General features: G+C 40.8%; 2 protein-coding genes across 6 annotated transcripts; one reads left to right on the top strand and one right to left on the bottom strand.

Annotated features, from left to right (window-relative positions):
- Window positions 1–445: 445 nt before the first annotated feature.
- Window positions 446–6,715, bottom strand: rsrp1 (arginine/serine-rich protein 1). Of its 5 annotated transcripts, none has more exons than XM_063497832.1 (5): window positions 6,483–6,713; window positions 2,267–2,905; window positions 2,020–2,177; window positions 876–950; window positions 446–791 (listed from the first exon to the last, which is right to left on the bottom strand). In XM_063497832.1, exons 2-5 carry the CDS (start codon window positions 2,862–2,864, stop codon window positions 648–650), a joined length of 975 nt encoding a protein of 324 aa, XP_063353902.1. In that variant the 5' UTR covers window positions 2,865–2,905; window positions 6,483–6,713; the 3' UTR covers window positions 446–647. The 5 variants fall into 5 exon arrangements, 2 of the variants coding, with proteins under 2 accessions (XP_063353902.1, XP_063353901.1); XM_063497831.1 differs by having other exon boundaries at window positions 2,267–2,885; XR_010096494.1 differs by lacking the exon at window positions 446–791 and having other exon boundaries at window positions 889–950; window positions 1,620–2,177; window positions 2,267–2,885; window positions 6,483–6,715.
- A 6,959-nt stretch (window positions 6,716–13,674) lies between these two features.
- Window positions 13,675–17,164, top strand: mgst3b (microsomal glutathione S-transferase 3b). The gene is made up of 4 exons (XM_063499542.1): window positions 13,675–13,912; window positions 14,002–14,124; window positions 15,933–16,005; window positions 16,523–17,164. The coding sequence occupies exons 1-4, from the start codon at window positions 13,787–13,789 to the stop codon at window positions 16,621–16,623; spliced, it is 423 nt and encodes a 140-aa protein (XP_063355612.1). The 5' UTR covers window positions 13,675–13,786; the 3' UTR covers window positions 16,624–17,164.
- Window positions 17,165–17,666: the final 502 nt, after the last annotated feature.

Raw genomic sequence — 17,666 nt, 5'->3', positions numbered from 1 at the left:
CTGGGCTAAAACAGAACATGTAAAAGTATCATATCATGCTATGTTACAACAGGTAGAGACTTACCAATAACGCTCCTAATAGATTTTATTTTAATGTTCAAGGTTTTGGAGATGCACTTTTTGATCTGTGTTAACACTGCTTGAATCAGCTGAACAAATCAGATCTGACAATTAAGGTCAGGAACCTTCTGGAGGCAGGCCTTTATGTAACCAATCTTGTAGGCAGTGGAAATGTTGACACCATGTGGCCATTTCAGACACTGCAGGTCATTTTCCATCCACAGGACCATTTTGGAATGACAGCTGATTTCCAACAACTAAAGTCATCCTCTGATATTGCAAACCAAACCTTTGGGGTATTTTTAAGTGGAAAAACAAGTAATTACACAAGTCTCTTTGGCACTGGTACGCCTTCAAGTTTGAAAGGACAGACAGAAACAAGTAGTATGTGAAATAACTTTATTGAATCCATAAACATCACAAAAAACACAAGGGGAAAAAAGATAATAATCCCACCTGAATGATTCTTCACTTCTTCCCACATAAATCTTTAACATCTGAAAGAAAACACCGACGTGTGAACATCTCATATGTACAGTATATACAGCATGTACAGTGTCCATGTGCTCTGCCCCGTGAGTGCGGGTTTAGGTATGTTTGCGTGCACTCGAGGATTGGCCTGATCTGACTGGGATCCACTGGCCGTAGGGCTTCCTGCTCTCCACGCTGTCCACTCGGGGAGTTACCTTTGCTGTAGGAGGAGCTGCCGCTGTTGGCTTAGCAAGAGAGTTCTGAAAACAAACAAATTATTTTGTTATCGCGAGTGATTCAGAGCAGTGAAGCAGGGAAAACGCACTTTAGTTTAGGTCACTTACGTTAATGCTGAAAGTGATTTTTCCTTTCTGGGATGACCTCGGGCTGGAGACGTCATCAGGCTCCTCCTCTGTGCCCTGTTAAAAAACAAGAACAACAAGTAGTTACTCACAAGCCCCAAACTGGAGGCAGAGTGAGCTTTGACAGTTTGTGAAGGTGATATTAGATGAACTGCTTCTAACACAGTTAAGCCTTTCTACTGCGTAGGGTAGGTATATCTTCAACAAACTGCAGCTCTCATGCAACCCCCAAACAGTTAATGCAAGCTTCAAGGTAAGACCTTGAAACAGAATCTAAAAACAAATTATATTTTTTCTTTTTTTCCCCCCTTTTCCTTTTTTTTTTTTTTTATATAAGTCTTCTCTGTCTACAGTTGCAGAATGGTGGTCACGCAGGTTTCCCAGCCCCTTAGCACACGCCATGTGTACCAACTTATCTTTGGTATATGGAGAGGAGTTCTTCATCTGTTTTTAGCTCTATAATGCAGTCCACACACGTGCGCTCCATCAGCGATTGGAGGGCTCTGCTAAATAAACGACCCATTTCAACTGCAAGCATAAATACATTTGTAATATCAAATTTGTACTTCCTTTCTACATGAAGGTGAATCAGTAATAACACATCTGAGTTGGCTGCATCTATGTGTGCAATTAGCAAGTATCTAAAATGTGAGATGTGACATCTACATTTGCATTTATTTGGCCTCTAGTGGAGAAAATGCAGATTGTGAAGATTACAAGGAGTACATTTTGTTATCACCCAAGTCACATGACAGCCCTTTAATCCCAGGTGCCGATGAGTGAAGGAGACCACTGTCATGTCATCTATGAAGACAGGAATAAATAGAGAGCATGTGTTCCCCTCAAGGTCCAAAAGGTTAAACAAGACAGGAAAGTCAACAACACAGACCACAAGCACAGCTATAATGTCTGAGTGCTGAATCATTTAAAAACATTACATTAACATCTACCGTATGATTAAAAGTTAAAGGAGAGCACTGCTGTGCACAGGAGATATTTCTAAGCTTCTTCATATCCCTCATCTTTATATGGAAAGAAAATGCATCTAAGTCTTTAGAGTATTAAAATCTTCGCCTTCAGTGAATGGCAGGTTCCACATACAGGTAATGTTTCCTGTGACACTCACCTGTGCTGCGGTCTTTTCGGAGCCGTGTCTCACCCTTTTCTCTGGCTCACGCTCAGGTTCTGACAGGATTGGTTTCACACTCTCAGGAAGTTCCAGTTTCTCCACTCCTAGGATCTTCATGGCGTTTGCCTTTGCAGCTTCGAGGAGTTCCCTTTTATCTGCTCCACATAAACCAAATGAGGACATTTAATACGAGCATCATTACTGCTTGCTGCCAATTTCTACTGACATCAACTATAGAGCTTACCACGCAGACTGAGGCTGACAGAACGTCCAACAGATCGGGATCGGCTCCTGGATGGGGATCGTGAAAATCTGCATCGATACTGGCTCACGCGGCCCCTGGACCTGCTCCGGCGGAAGGATGACCTGGATCGGGACTTTGAGCGGGACCTGGAGGGAGACCTGTACTGTCTGCGATGAGAGTTTCTGGCTGGCAAGCGGCTGAATGAGTGAGAGTGGGCCCTGTAACAGCGGGGTGGGGAACGACGAGAACGACCTCTGCTGCGTCTGCTGTGATCGTCACATCGACAGCGAGAGGAGCGTCTGTGGCAGCGGGGGTAGGAGCGTGACCTGGAGCGAGAGGAGGACCTGCTCCTGGAAGAAGATGAGGACGATGAAGAAGAAGATGATGATCTGTAATAGCGTCTGCGTCTGTCACGCCCTCTGTAAGAGCCTGAGGAGCGGCTGCTGTCATAGCTGCTCCTGGACACAGAGCGGGATATGGAGCGTGACCTGGAGTAGGATCGGGATGACGTGGGGCTTTTCTGGTCAAAGATCACATTGAGGCCATCGCTCTGGCGAGCACGGGCCATTTCGGAATGAGAGCCTGTTCCCTTGGCCATTGTCTGGTCTTCTGCCAAAGGCTGGAAAGAGAAAAGAAAACCTGCATAAAACAACAAGAACACTTAACACGAGAATTACTGAGCCTTTTTTCCCCCCTGGTGCAAGTCCCTACTACTAGATTTACTAGCCCTGCGCATTCCCCTGAACCTAACACCTCCTAGCACCCCGCTGAGATTTTCACACGCCTTCAGCTCCATTGTTCTCCTGCTTTTGTTGTGCAAACACACCCTCCCCCAACCCTGAGAGATTCAGGTCTTTCCTTACCTGCAAAGCTACTTTCCTTCCTTACCTGCAGCCTACAATACACCATGGTAGTTTCTATGTGCAATATTTCTCATATGCAATATTAGTTCTTGTCAATCCTTGTCACTACATTGCATGCCTGTCCATAAACATATACACAGAGTTGTACATATATTTATATAGCCACACCTTACATAATATGCATAAAGTCTCGTTATACATAGTACACACACTAATATTTTTCAATACACGTGTCCATATTTATGTTTCCAGATTGTTTGTATAGTGCACTTTCTATACTGTACTCTTTGTACAGTTTTTATTTTTGCTGCTTTTGTCTTGCACTGTCCACTTTTCTGCAATGACAATGCAGATTTTCCACTTGCGTGTGCGTGTGTCTGCGCGCAACATTGGCATTTGTTTACTCAGATCCAAGGCAGGCCAAACCTCTGTGTTACAACCTTCAGAAATTCCTACCATATCGATACAAAAGACACGCATTCACAATATATGGGTACACAAGTCTGTTTTATTTCAAAGTGTTTCAAACTTTACAGTGTTTGCAGACCCAGTGTCCATCATCCCTGCATTTGGCACAGGTGAATTTCTGACATGTTGCACAGGTAAACCTGCTGCGATTCCTGTTGCAGCTCTCTTGCACCTGCCACTGCCTTGTCTTCACAGTCCCTGGCACAACAGCTGCAGCAGCTTCAGCAGCCTGCCTCTGTGCTAATTTTTCCTTGTGCTGCATGAATCGGCAACGAAGTTCCTGAGCTAGAAGACTCAGAAACAATCTTCTTTTGCCTGTCCACCCTGTACATGCCTTGTACAAAATGTAGGCATTCACCGCTGCCAGGTCCAGCGTATTGTAGAAAACCACTACTGGCCACCTGCGTGTTGCTGCTCTTACGGAATACATCCACGCAAGTTGAGGAAGTTCACACACCGTGCCCAGTAACGTCGTTTTGCGCTGCAGCAGTCTGTGCGACAGTGACAGTGACAGTGAAGTAAAGAAATTGTCCGTTGTGACATTTCTCCCATCATCCAAAAACGGCTCCATCAGTTTCATGACCACGTTCTCTGCCAGCCTCTCTCCCTTCTGACGACTTGGGTCCTTTCCCAAGTAAGGAGATGCACTGCAGACATATTTGGTGTCCAAGTCCGTGGCCATAACTTGATCCCAAATTTGTCTGGCTTGGTTGCGATATACTGTGTGAATGGACAACGAACCTAGGTAGGGAACAGCTGTTCATCTATGGTCATGTGTTCTCCTGGAGTGAAACTCTTAGCACAGTTCTCGTTGAAGCGTGTCCAGATGTCGGAGATCGCCGCAAATTTGTCTGTTTTCACCCGTTCTGCCCGCGTGTCCTTGTCATCAAATCGAAGGTGTTGCATAATTGAAATGAATCTATCTCGGGGCATTGTCTCTTTGATTACTGGCACCAGGAATCTTTCTGACTAGCAATCCACAATGGCACCAACGGGACACATGATTGCTTTTACAAACAGAATTGAAATGAATGCCATCAGTTCATGAACTGACAAATTCCAGTCCGGCTCTGTTCTGCGGGCTTGATGGACCAGACTAGCTGATGGTCTGCAGCATTCCCATGTCTAACAGGCAAAGGAAGCTTTGGAGCACACTTGTAATCTTACGCTGTCGGAAGATAAACAAATAGAGAATGGTAAATTTACATGAACCTCACTCTAAATGGGTTTATATAAATAATCATATGTAATATGGCAATGACAAACCTTAGCAGACTCTGTGGGTCCAGCTTGCGCAGTGAAGCACGAGCGATTTGCTACTGCACTGGGCATTCCAATGCCCTCCTCTACCCACACAGTGCCGTCTTTTGCTGCGAGACTCTAGCTGGGCTTCCCAGTACCACGGGGCCTCTTCCGTGGAGGCATGTTGGGTTCTTGTTCCGTCTCCTTTTCAGATTCTTCTGAGGAGGTATCAGTGGCCTGCTGGACAAATGAAACCTCTCTTCCATCAGAGTCTGCTTCGTCCATTTCCTGAAGCAAGGCCAAAGCCTGTTGCGTGGAGAGGTTCTTCCTGCGTGGCAGTGATACGGAGGCCATCCTGATGTGCGTTCTCAGAAATGCGAAGAACAAATGCGAAGAAGAAATGATTCTCCCACCTGGTCTGTCTGCTTTTATGCACAGCACTGTGCTTTAGTAATGCAATGCCACTCCTACACATACACAGTCACAATGGAAGATCTGTGCCGAGAGTCAAGGAAGGTGTGTCTTTCATATTTTCAGGTCAGTCAATGTGTGGGATATTTTGTATAGATACGGCAGACATTTGTGAAGGTTGTAACGCAGAGGTTTGGCCTGCCTTGGATCTGAGCTAGTCTGAGTCAACAAATGCAAATGTGCCAGGCCTCAATGATAATGGGTGGTTGGCACAACAAAAGCTGGAGGAGAAACGAGCTGACGACCTGTGAAAATCTCAGCAGGGGTGATTAACATCTCGGGACTTGCACCAGAAAATAAAAAAGCCAGTAATTCTAGTAGGTGTTGGGTTGAGGGAAGTTACGAAAATTTGCGCAGGTTTAGTAGTGGTCAGCACGCCTCAGTAATTTTAAATACTTTACAGGAACGAAGTCTTTTTAATGTGGCATTACCACCACTTTCTCAATGATGCCTCTAGAGAGCAAAGCGCGACTGCATAACTGGCAAGTCTGACTGCAGACTACTGGTAATCACATTTCAAGGCAAGCTAAAACTAAAAACTGCTCCCTGAACATTAAACAGCTTATAAAAGGAATGTTTTAAGTTACATTCTGTGTTAGAAACGTGTGTCAGCGGTTAAAGTCTATTAAAAGACAAAATAACCGTTGCATAACCACTCTCAGTGCTGCCCCTAGTGAGCAAAGCCCGGTAAAGCAGTGTTGTGTAACCTCACCGGCTAAACCGGTGTTCTGGGAATCTATCCTACCTCACAAACCATCCTACCCGTTGTTTCTGCGCAAACGCTGGGCATGCGCGTAACACAAACCCCTAATTTACATCATTTTTTCAACCCATTGTGAATATTTCTTATGGTAATGGTTAGGGTTCTGGTTAGGGGTTGGATTAGTCAGAAGTCGCCGGCAAATTATAATACGGGTAGGACGATTTGCCAAAGTAGGACCGGCTTGAACTGGAAAGTTCCAGGATGACGTAACCCTGAGCTAACGCTTCTCCAGCAATTGTTAAAATACAACTTTTAAAGGTTATCGTTGAGCAACATTCCAAATAATAATTTATCCACATCACTCAATTTGCATTAGTCACAACCTTTTTTGTTTTTTTTTAAATCTGAAACCGTTTCGTGTAACTCTAACTTGGAAATAAAATAAAGCCAACGGCGTTGTTTGTCTTACCAGTTCGACTGCAAGATCTTCTTTCTGTTAACGTCGAAACAAAGGGCAAACGCTGTGGCAAATTGTTGCCCCCCAAAAGTATATAAAAAGACGAAAAGCTGACAGAGGAGCTCAAAATGCTCGAATTTGTTGGTTTGTAGCCAAACAGCTCAGAAAAAAAGCGACCGAAGCGTCTTCTTCGAAGTTTACTGTTCCACCGTCGTCACTCTAATGAAGGCGGGAGGAGACCGCAGGGGGCTTTAAACCCGCTTCTGGAAATTTCCATTCACGTGATGTTGGCGACGATTGGATTCTTTTCAATGACTCGCGGGCTTAACGACTCTTTTTAAGAACGAAATATGTCGAGTTATCTTCCCTTTACCGGCTTCTGCTTTTTTAAATCTCCGTAATATTCATTCTTCCTTTAATCGTTGTTTATGAATCGTGTCATATTTGTGTTTCTACAATCAGTATCGGTTAAAAACAAGCTTAAAGAAACCGATTCAGCGGGTAACTGATACAGTTGGTGAAAAGAATCAAATCGTTCAGGGCGACCGATAAACCCACAGAGAAAAAGCCGCATTGAGGGTATTTGTGTTTTGAAGGGCTGAGTGCTGCAGAAAAAGCTGCACACACAGTTCTGAGATGCAGTAAAAGCTATTATTTAAGTATTCTTTATAGAGGAGTTTGATCCTGATACCGAGCAAAGATTAGGATGCATGTATTCAGTGTATTATGTGCAGGATAGAGTTTACAAATGAATTCTGCAATGGTTATGATTTCATTATATTGCATTTAAACAAAAGCTTGCTGCAGCAAATAGCAGAGCATGATGCGATAGGTGAAGGGAGGGGGGCAGTTTGGAGTTTCTAGAAAATTCACATAAACCTGAAAGATTACATTATATCTGCAGCATTATCATTGATAAAGGGATAAAGGATGCACCACAGCATCAGCAGGTTATTGCTGTATTACATGTCTGAGTGGTGAGTAAACATAGACTAGACATCAGTGTGATTCTCCATATCATTTCATCAATACTCAACATAAACAGCCAGTAAATGGTCAGATGGATTACATAATAATTAAAATTTAACTGCACTTATTATACAGGAAAAAACCGGAATCCGTGAAGTGCAGAGGAATTATTTTGATAATACAAATTTACGACTTGTTCAAACCCAGTTCTAACTCAGCTTCATCCATTTTGTTGGACTAAAAAAAGAGTTGCAATGATTTGCATTAACCCATCCTTTCAAATAATGTTATATATTGTTATAGGTCTTTTGGTATTGGTTTACTTTGATAGCTGCTTGTTTCAGTCGAGGTTTCTTTTAGGATAAGGGATGGAAAATCCTTTAAACATGTGGGGGGGCCAAGCTTCAGCTGCTATAACTCAATCAAATGTGTCTTTGTTCTTGGTTCTTGTTGAGTATTTGTTGAGTTAAGTAACTGATACTTTCTCATGTTTCTCATGTCTACCTATCTGCGTCCTTATCGCCCCTGTTTTATTTTGCTAATGAATCTCTCTTCGGTTATTCATTTAGCTTCCCCTCTTTGTAACTGTCTGCCCCACCCACATTGGCTTGTCCTTGTTCGTTGTTTTGGTTTGTAGGTTTTTTTTTTTGGCGGGGGGGGGCATTGGCCATTAAGTCTTCTCTCCTTTCTGTCAGTCTAAAGAACTTTAATCCCTCAAATGTCTGGGTAAAAAGGTGCAATTTCAGTATTATATTCGTTTTCTACATTGTAAAGAAATGTTGCAGAAAATCAAAGAAACCAGTCAGCACACATTTTCAAGCTTAAACCTTCAGAATAGATCAACTAGAAGAAAATTCCAAAAAAGGCCTTGAAACTAATTATCCAAACTTTGTCCTACAGAAAAGAGAAATCTTATTTTAAATAAAAAATGACAAATTTCTCTATTTCCAAATTAAATAGTATAAACCCAGTAAGTTTTATGGTATTTAGTGGAATAATAATAGTTTGTTTTGTTTTTTAAAAAATTGTATTTTAATGGTTTATCTTTGGCTTTTTTTACTTTGCCGTCGCGCGTCAGGCCATGACTGAAGTCTTTCTCAGCAGGAAGGCTGTTAAAGTGACAAAATACAATTAAAAATCTGCTTACATTCTCTAAGGCCATCCAGCGAAACTGACTTTCAGATGTTATCAGTCAGCTGAATGGGAGTTATCATTGGATCTTCAACCAGGATGGGTCATCAACACCTTCTAGACTCTAGAAAGTGTTGATGACCCATTCTGAAATCTTAATGAATGATTCTTTCATATATTCTCCTTCCGTGAACGGCTTCCCATGCCTGACTATTTGCTAAACGGCCACAAAATTTGCATAGTTAAATTTGCAGACTTCATCCACTTCTTCAACGGATTTTTCCTCAGATCAGCCTTCTGCTTCAGTTCTTCAGCTTTATTTCTCTCCCTCCGGGTATTTTTCTGCAAAGGCTGTGTGTTTATTTTGGAAATGTCTTTGACATTTCCAAACATTTCACATTTTATTGTTAGCCAATCTCTCTACACAAATTAGGCATACTGGTAGGCCACTCTTATCAGAAGTAAATGCAAATGCTCAGGATTTTCTACGAGTCTGTTGTGGCCAGTGCGATCCTCTACGCTGTTGCATGCTGGGGGAGCAGGCTGAGGGTCGCTGAAGCTAACAGACTCAATAAACTGATCCGTAAGGCCAGTAATGTTGTGGGGATGGAGCTGGACTCCCTTAAGGTGGTGTCGGAGAGGCGGATGTTGTCCAAAATAAAGACAATGTTGGATAATACCTCCCACCCTCCATGACATGCTGGTCAGTCACAGGAGCACGTTCAGTGAGAGACTTGAGTATCAAAAAGCACCACTGAACGCCACAGGAAATCATTCCTGCCTGTGGCCATCTCCCTGTACAACTCATCCACTTAACACACTGTTTACTGCAATAGCTACACCCTTTTTGCACACGCTCTTCTTCTTATTCAGCTATTTATCAATAAGTGACTTATATCTATATAAGTCATGTATATATTGTATATATTGTGTCTATTTCTTACTTAGTGTATTGTCTGTCTTTGTTACTGTTTATACTGGAGCACTGTAACCAAAATAATTTCCCCTAGGGATCAATATTATTAGTATTCTGATTCTGATTGATGATTCTGAAATGAATCTGCCCGGGCATCATTAAATGTTCTATTTTCTTCAGATATTTTTCTTTCCTGACATTTCCCCATGCTTGGCCTCCCTGGCGTTGAAAGTCTTGATACGCTTATTTTGAGCGACAAAAAAAAATAAAAAAAAAATAGAACTACAATTTAAAAAAAGAACTGACACAAATAAAATACACTTCAAATAAATTCGTATTATTTATTTTCCCAAGGAGCTGCATGTGACCCCTGTTCTGGAGGTCAGGAGGTTGTTATCACTGGCAGGAATCATTTACCGTATGCTTGACACCTCTACTGTCTGTTTCCTATCCAAATAATTTCACAACCTTACAGCTTCATTAACGACCCAGTCAACCTCCCTGTTCTCTCAGAAAAACCCTAGTGAAATGTGATGTTTATTCATGTTATAAATACAGGATTGTCCTCTATCATGAGATGGAGGACTAGAAGATGAGTCTGGTAACAATTGTAGGTTAAAACGATGCCTTTCATATGCTGCCTTTTTTGGACGACATAACGATGAAAATTTACCCAAAATGCACTTTTTAAAGTTCTCTCCATTGTATTATCAGAAAACAGCTCAAACACCCAGTGTACCAAGACTTGTTTCTGTTCCTCTGTGTCACAGATATTAAACTGGTGGAGGTTTTCTATTCAAACTGTGATATATCCCCTGATGTTGATGCTGAGTGTTGGAATCATTGCTTGGACTGTGACGCAGAGTAAAATGAATTTGGTAAATTGACTGGTACTTATACTACACCTTTCTACTCAACTTGAGCACTTGAAGTGTTTTTGATTAGACTGTGTTATGATCCCTGAGTGGTGGACACTGGTTTTTTATGGTTCCTTTCTGAGGAGGACTCATGTTTGTGTTTTTTACAGAACTGTGAACCTTAACAATACTTGTGTTTAATTATTCCTCCCTGAGGGAATCTCTACAGTCTGTCATTTATGTCTTATATTTTATTTTATTTTTTATTTTTATTTATATGTTATCTTTCTGTTTGGATTTTCTGTGTGTCTAGGTTCAAATTAGTATTTAGAGTTCTATTCATGGAGTTATTGTTTACAAGTCTTGTTTATTTTTTGATGCTTTCCATGGTTCTTTATGGTTCATTTTCTCCTTTCCATCCCTCCATCAGTCTCTTCTTTGTTTGTCTTTCACTTTGTTTCTGTGTGATTCTGTCTTCCCCTGTGTTTTGTTGTGTCTTATTTCCTGTTTTATTTCGGTAGCTGTTGGTCTCCTGTAACTTGTCTGGTTTTACTTCCTCAGCTTGTTGTCTTCATTGTTTTCAGCTATCTTTAATTACACTCCTAGTTCTATTTCAGTCATTACCAGTGTAGTAACTACGTTATTACTGTGGTAACGAGCACGGTAACTAGTTATTATGCCAAAATCCGGAACGCGTTAATCGTTACTGGGATTTAGGTAGGGTCGTTATTCGTTACTTCTTGTGGTGGCTATCACAGAGCTTCCACAGTTTCAGTAACATTAGCAAGTGGTGGAGACCAGCAGGTGGATGAGGGAAAGGGGAGGCAGGAGGAGGAGAAACCCGAGGCGGCCGCTGGTCCTAGTGTCAGGTGAACTGAACTTCAGGTAAGAAGTTATGACCTGCAGTTTATCTGGGTCAGATATAAACCAAGTTTAGGTGGAGTTTATTTTTGTTATGCTGACTTTTTCGTACTGGGTACTAGCTAGCATGACGGAGTTTCTATACAGCTGGGTGGGTGCTATGTTACTGATGTTGAACTTTATTTTATTCATAAGGTTAATTATTAGAGTTGCCAACCATCCCGTAAAAAACGGAATTGTCTCGTATTCAGAGAAAATATTTCGTATTGAAGTGAAAAGGAACACAGTTTGTCCCGGACTTCAGCTACAATGAAAAAGACACAAAGCTGGAGTTATTCTGTGTCTTTACGCTGTCATCTGCCGCTTTTTCTCTCAGTCTCTCCCCCTCCCTCTCCTGTTTCTACTTCAATCATGAAACGGATCAATGATCAGCTGATCGGCTTTTCTCTCTTGTTTGTTTATCGCCCACTTTGCGCCAGAAAGAGGAAACCAGCGGATGTCGCGTTAAACAACAGCTGCACGTTTAAGCTTGATCAGCTGTTGTTAGAATTTATTTAATATTACTTTCTGGTATCAGCTGATGTTTGCTGGAGCCACAGCTGTAAAAGCTGCTGGTCATGATATCGGTTTGGATATGTGGTGAGAGGGAAACATGAAGATGAAACCAGGAGATGTCCTTACTGAATCATCAGAGCTGAACAGGTGATGGAGAAACAGGTTTACCTTTTAGGTGACATGAATGAGTTGAAGGGAAGTTATGAGCTGTTTCTGAGAGACAAATAACACCAGGATCCTTTTCTAAGTAGCTGACAGCTGGTAACTGTGCAGGGGCGGACCTAGCAAAGTTTTGCCAGGGGGGCCAGGTAGGGCATTAACAGGGAAAGGGGGGCACAAAGAAGTACTTTTCTTTCTTCTTCTCATTTAAAATATCTAGCTTTTATTAAATAATTATCTGAATCTTACAACAAACGATTGATAGATTGATGCATATATACCATCAAAACAGTGTACATCACTGTCACAACAGCGTTTGTTTTCATTCAAAGGCTTTATGATTTTTCCTATAATGGTGGGCCGGTCTCTAGTCAAAATGCCCGGGACGATTTTTTGTCCTAGTCCAGCCCTGTATGCAGCTCATCTGCAGTCTGGTGTTACCTACATCGTCCTACTCGGAAGGTAGAATTTCCGAGTTCTGAGTACAATCGAAAGTACCACGACTGCAGTTTTCGTGTTGGATGTAAAAAGCGCACGTGACGTTGTGACTTAGGCTAGAATCATGGCAGCGGTCAATGACGTTCCAGGCGTTGGATTTCTCTCGTGGAAATATGCACATTATTTTTTCCTTTCTGTTGGTAAGTGGCACAGTGCACTTGTGGCAGGATAGTGCTAACATGTAAGCAAGCTAGAGACTGGCAATCTTGCTGGGTATCCAGTTACGGAAGCAACACATTAACAAGAGAGTTCTGAGTAAAACCAAAGTTACTTTCCCTAGTAACTAGTTACTTTGAAAGTAACGAGTAACTTGAAGTAACTGAGTTACTTTTGATAGAAGTAACTAGTAATGTAACTAAGTTACTAATTTAAAGTAACTTACCCAACACTGGTCATTACTTCTTGTATGTGTATATCACCTGAGCCTTTCTGCACCCTTTGTTGTGTTATCCATTTAACTATGGAAACACGAGCACAAGCTCGTGTTTCCTGAGCTTGTGCTCCATGTGATTTCTGAATATGTGTATTCCTTGGCATTGCTACTTGTGTAATTTTGGATTTGTACTTATCAGCATTAAATACGTGCCTCTCTTGACCGCTGTCTTTTGCGTCCTGCTCTTGTCTTCTCAAATTTGACAGCTGACTATGGTATAAAAGAAAATTAAATGTAGGCTATTTTTCAGCTTTGAACACTTAATTTGGATATTTCCCATGCTTATTAAATTACTCAAATACTAAAAAGTAATTTAAACTGTTGTCCCATGTACTTTGATACATAATATTAATATGTGTGGTATGAAGATCACCTTTTGTACAGCATCATTAAACGCATTAAATTTACAAAAGGTGAGACAGCATTTATTTAATTGTTATAGCTATGAAAGTGTTATGCTTTGTAATTTAGTATTTTTGGGGTTCAAAAAGGGAGCAGTTGTATCAATAGTGTTTGCATAGATGTGGTATAGAAACTTTTTTCTGCTGTAAAAAAAATGACCCCATAAGTCTCAATTTTTTTTTACATACTAACTAAAAATTTTTCAGACTAAACTTTAAGAAACTTTAATAAAATCTGAAATTTTATATAGCTATACCTACAACTATCAATCTATGTTGTAAGCCTGCAGGCTTATAATTTGTATTTTATTAGGGTTTAAAAGGGAGAAACTAACGACTGTACCGTCACTGGGAGAAAGTGAAGTCGTGAATGCATTTCAAATGTCAATAAAGGAAGTCTCGGGCGATCTCGCGACATTTTATGTAACGTCTACTTCGCGGTACTGTTTACTTTGTCGCTTCCTCCTCTTTCCTGCGCTATAAAAGCGTAGCGTGTGCACACCTCGCTGTTCACCTGATTTGATCGCAGGCTGAAAATGGACGCTCTCACCGTGCTGCCATCCAACTTCGGATATGTTATCTTCACGTACCTGTACAGCTGGATCATGGTGGGCTATTTGGCAGTTAAGGTTGGGGGAGCCAGAAAGAAGTACAACGTGAAAGTAAGTGAAAAACGAATACTGCACGCTCTGAAGTGATTTTTATTTGCATCTCGGGCTTATGTCAGGCATGCTTGCTGTTTATTCTGCAGTATCCCACCATGTACAGCGACAAGGAGCAAGTCTTTAACTGCATCCAGAGAGCGCATCAGAACACCCTGGAAGTGTACCCTCAGTGGCTGGTTTTCCAGACCATCGCAGCTCTCGTTTACCCGGTACGTTTTATCATATACACTTAATCAGTCTTCACTACTAAGTTTTTTGTTTTATGCATTTATTGTCTTGGTGTTAGTGCAGTGGGTCAGGGGCCGAGCAGGAACACGCCCTCGTGATCTTTGGCATGAATGTTCCAGATAACAGTCTAGTTCAAACGTTAGTGTCAGAGTGAATAAGCAGATTTTCCTCGATCACAGGGGTGTGTCCACGACTTTTTTCTCTGTGGTGGATTGAGGGTGCACAGTAAAACAGAAGATATGATCATAAATAAATAAACAGAGTTTATAAAATATAAATCTAATCATCTTAATTAGGTTAAAAATCTGGGATATCTCACTACAGATCACATAAGAACGGTTTACGATATATAGATAGCATGCAAATATCCTGTTAGGCAGGTTTGATGTATGTGCAGAGAGCGGGAAGATCCTTAGAGGAAAGCAAGTTTACAGAAAGTTTAAGTGGTCGATAATGAGATGTCAGTGAGGAAGTGAAATGTTTGTAGCTGCTGAAGTGAGCACAATTAAAGCTGTCAGAAGAAATGTATTTGCAGGCTCAGTGCTTTTGAAAAACAGATTATTGTAGCAGATTACTAAATATAAAAAATTGCGTGCACATATCATCAGACTCATCTGTGGAGTGGAGACTCTGGTGGAGCACTCTCTCTCTTTCTTTTTCTTTTTAGGAAAAAAATCTGTGCATATGCTTGGATTGTTACTTTATTTGATAACTGTTTATTAGTAATGATCCAGGCCAAAGACCAGCGGTTACTCAAAGACCTCACTGAACCTGTTAGAGCCCCTGATACCTGTGAGAGTGCATGACAAAGAAAGAGAGACAAGGAGGCATTTACACACTTATGACAGGAGGGGGAGTGTTTGAACGAGAGGTAAATGATCTCAAATAAATAAATAGACGTGATCTTTATGTATGTTCATGGACACAAATCACCATATATTTATATGATGGTTTTCCAGACAAAGCGGTGAAATGTTGAAATACCTCATGAAAGGGCTTCAGCACATGTAGCGATTGTTATTTTAACCAAAATCGCTATCTTTTTCTGACCTTGACCCGGTAGTTTTTAATGCCTTAACAAACCCAATGAAGGCATTTTTAATTAATAATATAAAAAAGGGCAGCACAGTGGCATGGTGGTTAGCACTGTTGCCTTATAGCAAGAAGGTCTTTTTGTGTGGAGTTTGCGTGTTCTCCCCGTGTTTCCCCTGGGCCTCCGACTTCCTCCCACAGTCCAAAGACATGTACTTAGTGGGGTCACGGTAAATAGGTGATTCTAAATTGCCCATGTGAATGTGAGTGCAAATGGTTGTCTGTCCCTCTGCAATAGACTGGCACGGTGTACCCTGTCTCTCACCCTGTGACTCTGATAAGGATAAACAGAAGAGAAAGGATGGGATATAAAAATAAAATGATATGAATGCAGTGTGCGAATCTGTGGTGTGTAGGACCCAAACTGGATAATTATCGATTCATTAATGTGTACTTGTTTTTAATATTCCAGGTAGAAGTAATTGTACTTTATATTCTGCTGGATGGTCATATCTTTAAAAATTCATTATATTTTTAGGATATTGTTTTATAATGTGCTGAAAGTAGCACAACAGGAATATTTAAATAAAATAAAAGTACTTAAAATCTATATTTAAGTTGAATTCATGAGTAATGTAATGATTCTGTGTGTACTTTATATCAGCGGCTTTGGTGAGGGGCAGTTGTGCCCTCATCTGGAAATTCTCCTGACTTCCTCCATTCTTTCTAACTCTTATTTGTGTGCACTTCTAACCAGCTGTCAGCATCTGTCTTGGGGGTTATTTGGGTGACCAGCAGGTTTTCCTATGCCTGGGGCTACTACACAGGAGGTAAGACCGAAATTAAGTGAATGGAGTCATGATGCGTAAAATTTATACACTCACGTTAATATTTTATTAATAAATATAGAGTTATGTTAGTATTAACCCCTAATCAATACCACAACCAGTAATGTCTACATTGGTGTTTGCTAAGCTTGGACAAACAACCCCATTAATCACACTTGTAAGATTTAACTCGCCATCTTCCGCCCAAAAAAATAATAATATGCATGACATGGCAGTTTGACAGATGTTCAGAGCTGAAGTCCAGGTGCTGCACAAGTTACAGCCCTGTGACAGTCTGAGCAGTTTTATTGCTCAGTATCTACGTTGTTTAATCATTTACATTTGATAACATATGAGTGAAAAGTTACTAAGCTAAGAAGTCAAAGATCTGCATTATTAATGGAAGCAAAAAATTTAAATGATCATGTGTTCAGAACTTCAGAGAAGACAGAAAAGTTTAGCCTCGTTTTCTTCATATAATCCTGATTTGATCAATGTTTGCTCGTCCTTTTTATTGCAGATCCAGCCAAGAGGATGAACGGTGCCTATGGCTACATTGGCTATTTCGGAGTCATCATTCTCTCCATATCTGTTGCCCTGCAGCTGCTCGGCTTCCTCTAAGATGACTGTCATCTTGTGTTTGCCCATCTGACTGAAGAATCTGCTCATGTATAGTGAACAATATTCCATCTTAACAAAACCATGCTATAACCTGTCTATATACGACTTAAAACCTTTTTTTATGAACCACTAACCTGATATTCTGATATTTCTGTGACTATATACTCCATGTAATCAAAATTCTACAATAGTCATCAATAAAGTAGATGCTGTCTGATGGTGCAGCCTTAAATGGATTCTCTGTGCACTCAGGTAGTACAGATTATGGTCACCAAGAGGGTCAGAGGCAGCAGGGCTAAAGAGCCTGTCATGTGACTCACACATGAGGTATCAGGCGCAAATCCCCCATCTGTTCGAGCCTATAGTCAGTGGCTTCTAGATAATCTACATCCTGAGAAACAAGGCAAGAAAATACTGTAGAAATCTGTTTTCTTTCACATCTGATACACAAAAAGTGTGAACTTTATCCAGTTTTTAACTGCACCCCTAGATTAGAATCAAACCAAACATGCTACTGTGGAAATAAAATAATCTTCAGTCACTTCTGCCTTCCTTCTCTTGTTTATCATCATCTTTTCAATATTTAAATAGTATTTACATCTCTGTTAAGAATTTACTTATTTTTATTCCTGTGTCCTGAGTGGAAATTTCCTCATTTTCTTTGGAAAAACTTACGTTTTTAAGTGTAAACTTAAGTGTAAAGTTTCCACAAAAAGGCAGTTTTGTGTATTCCGTACTACTTTAATATTAAACAAAGTCTAGGGGCCAAAGCCAGCCAGTTGAAAGATCCGATCCAGCCTACTGCATGGCCCTGGAAAACAAGAAAATGCCAAGGATCACTGGACTTACAGCCTCCTTGCTGACCTAAGATATCACCAATTACCTGCTATACTACACCAAGGTCAGCCCAAGATAATAAACTCCTGTTTTTTCACTACTGTACAATAGAATTAACACAGAAAATGTTTTTTAATTGATAGGGAATAAGTCCAGGTGATGAGCTGGTGGGGTGTTTTCTTTCATTTTGCACACTAAAAGCTAAA

The sequence above is a fragment of the Pelmatolapia mariae genome, linkage group LG16_19 (assembly GCF_036321145.2).
Source record: "Pelmatolapia mariae isolate MD_Pm_ZW linkage group LG16_19, Pm_UMD_F_2, whole genome shotgun sequence".
NCBI lineage: Eukaryota > Metazoa > Chordata > Actinopteri > Cichliformes > Cichlidae > Pelmatolapia > Pelmatolapia mariae.
This window is presented reverse-complemented; position numbering and strand designations above follow the sequence as displayed.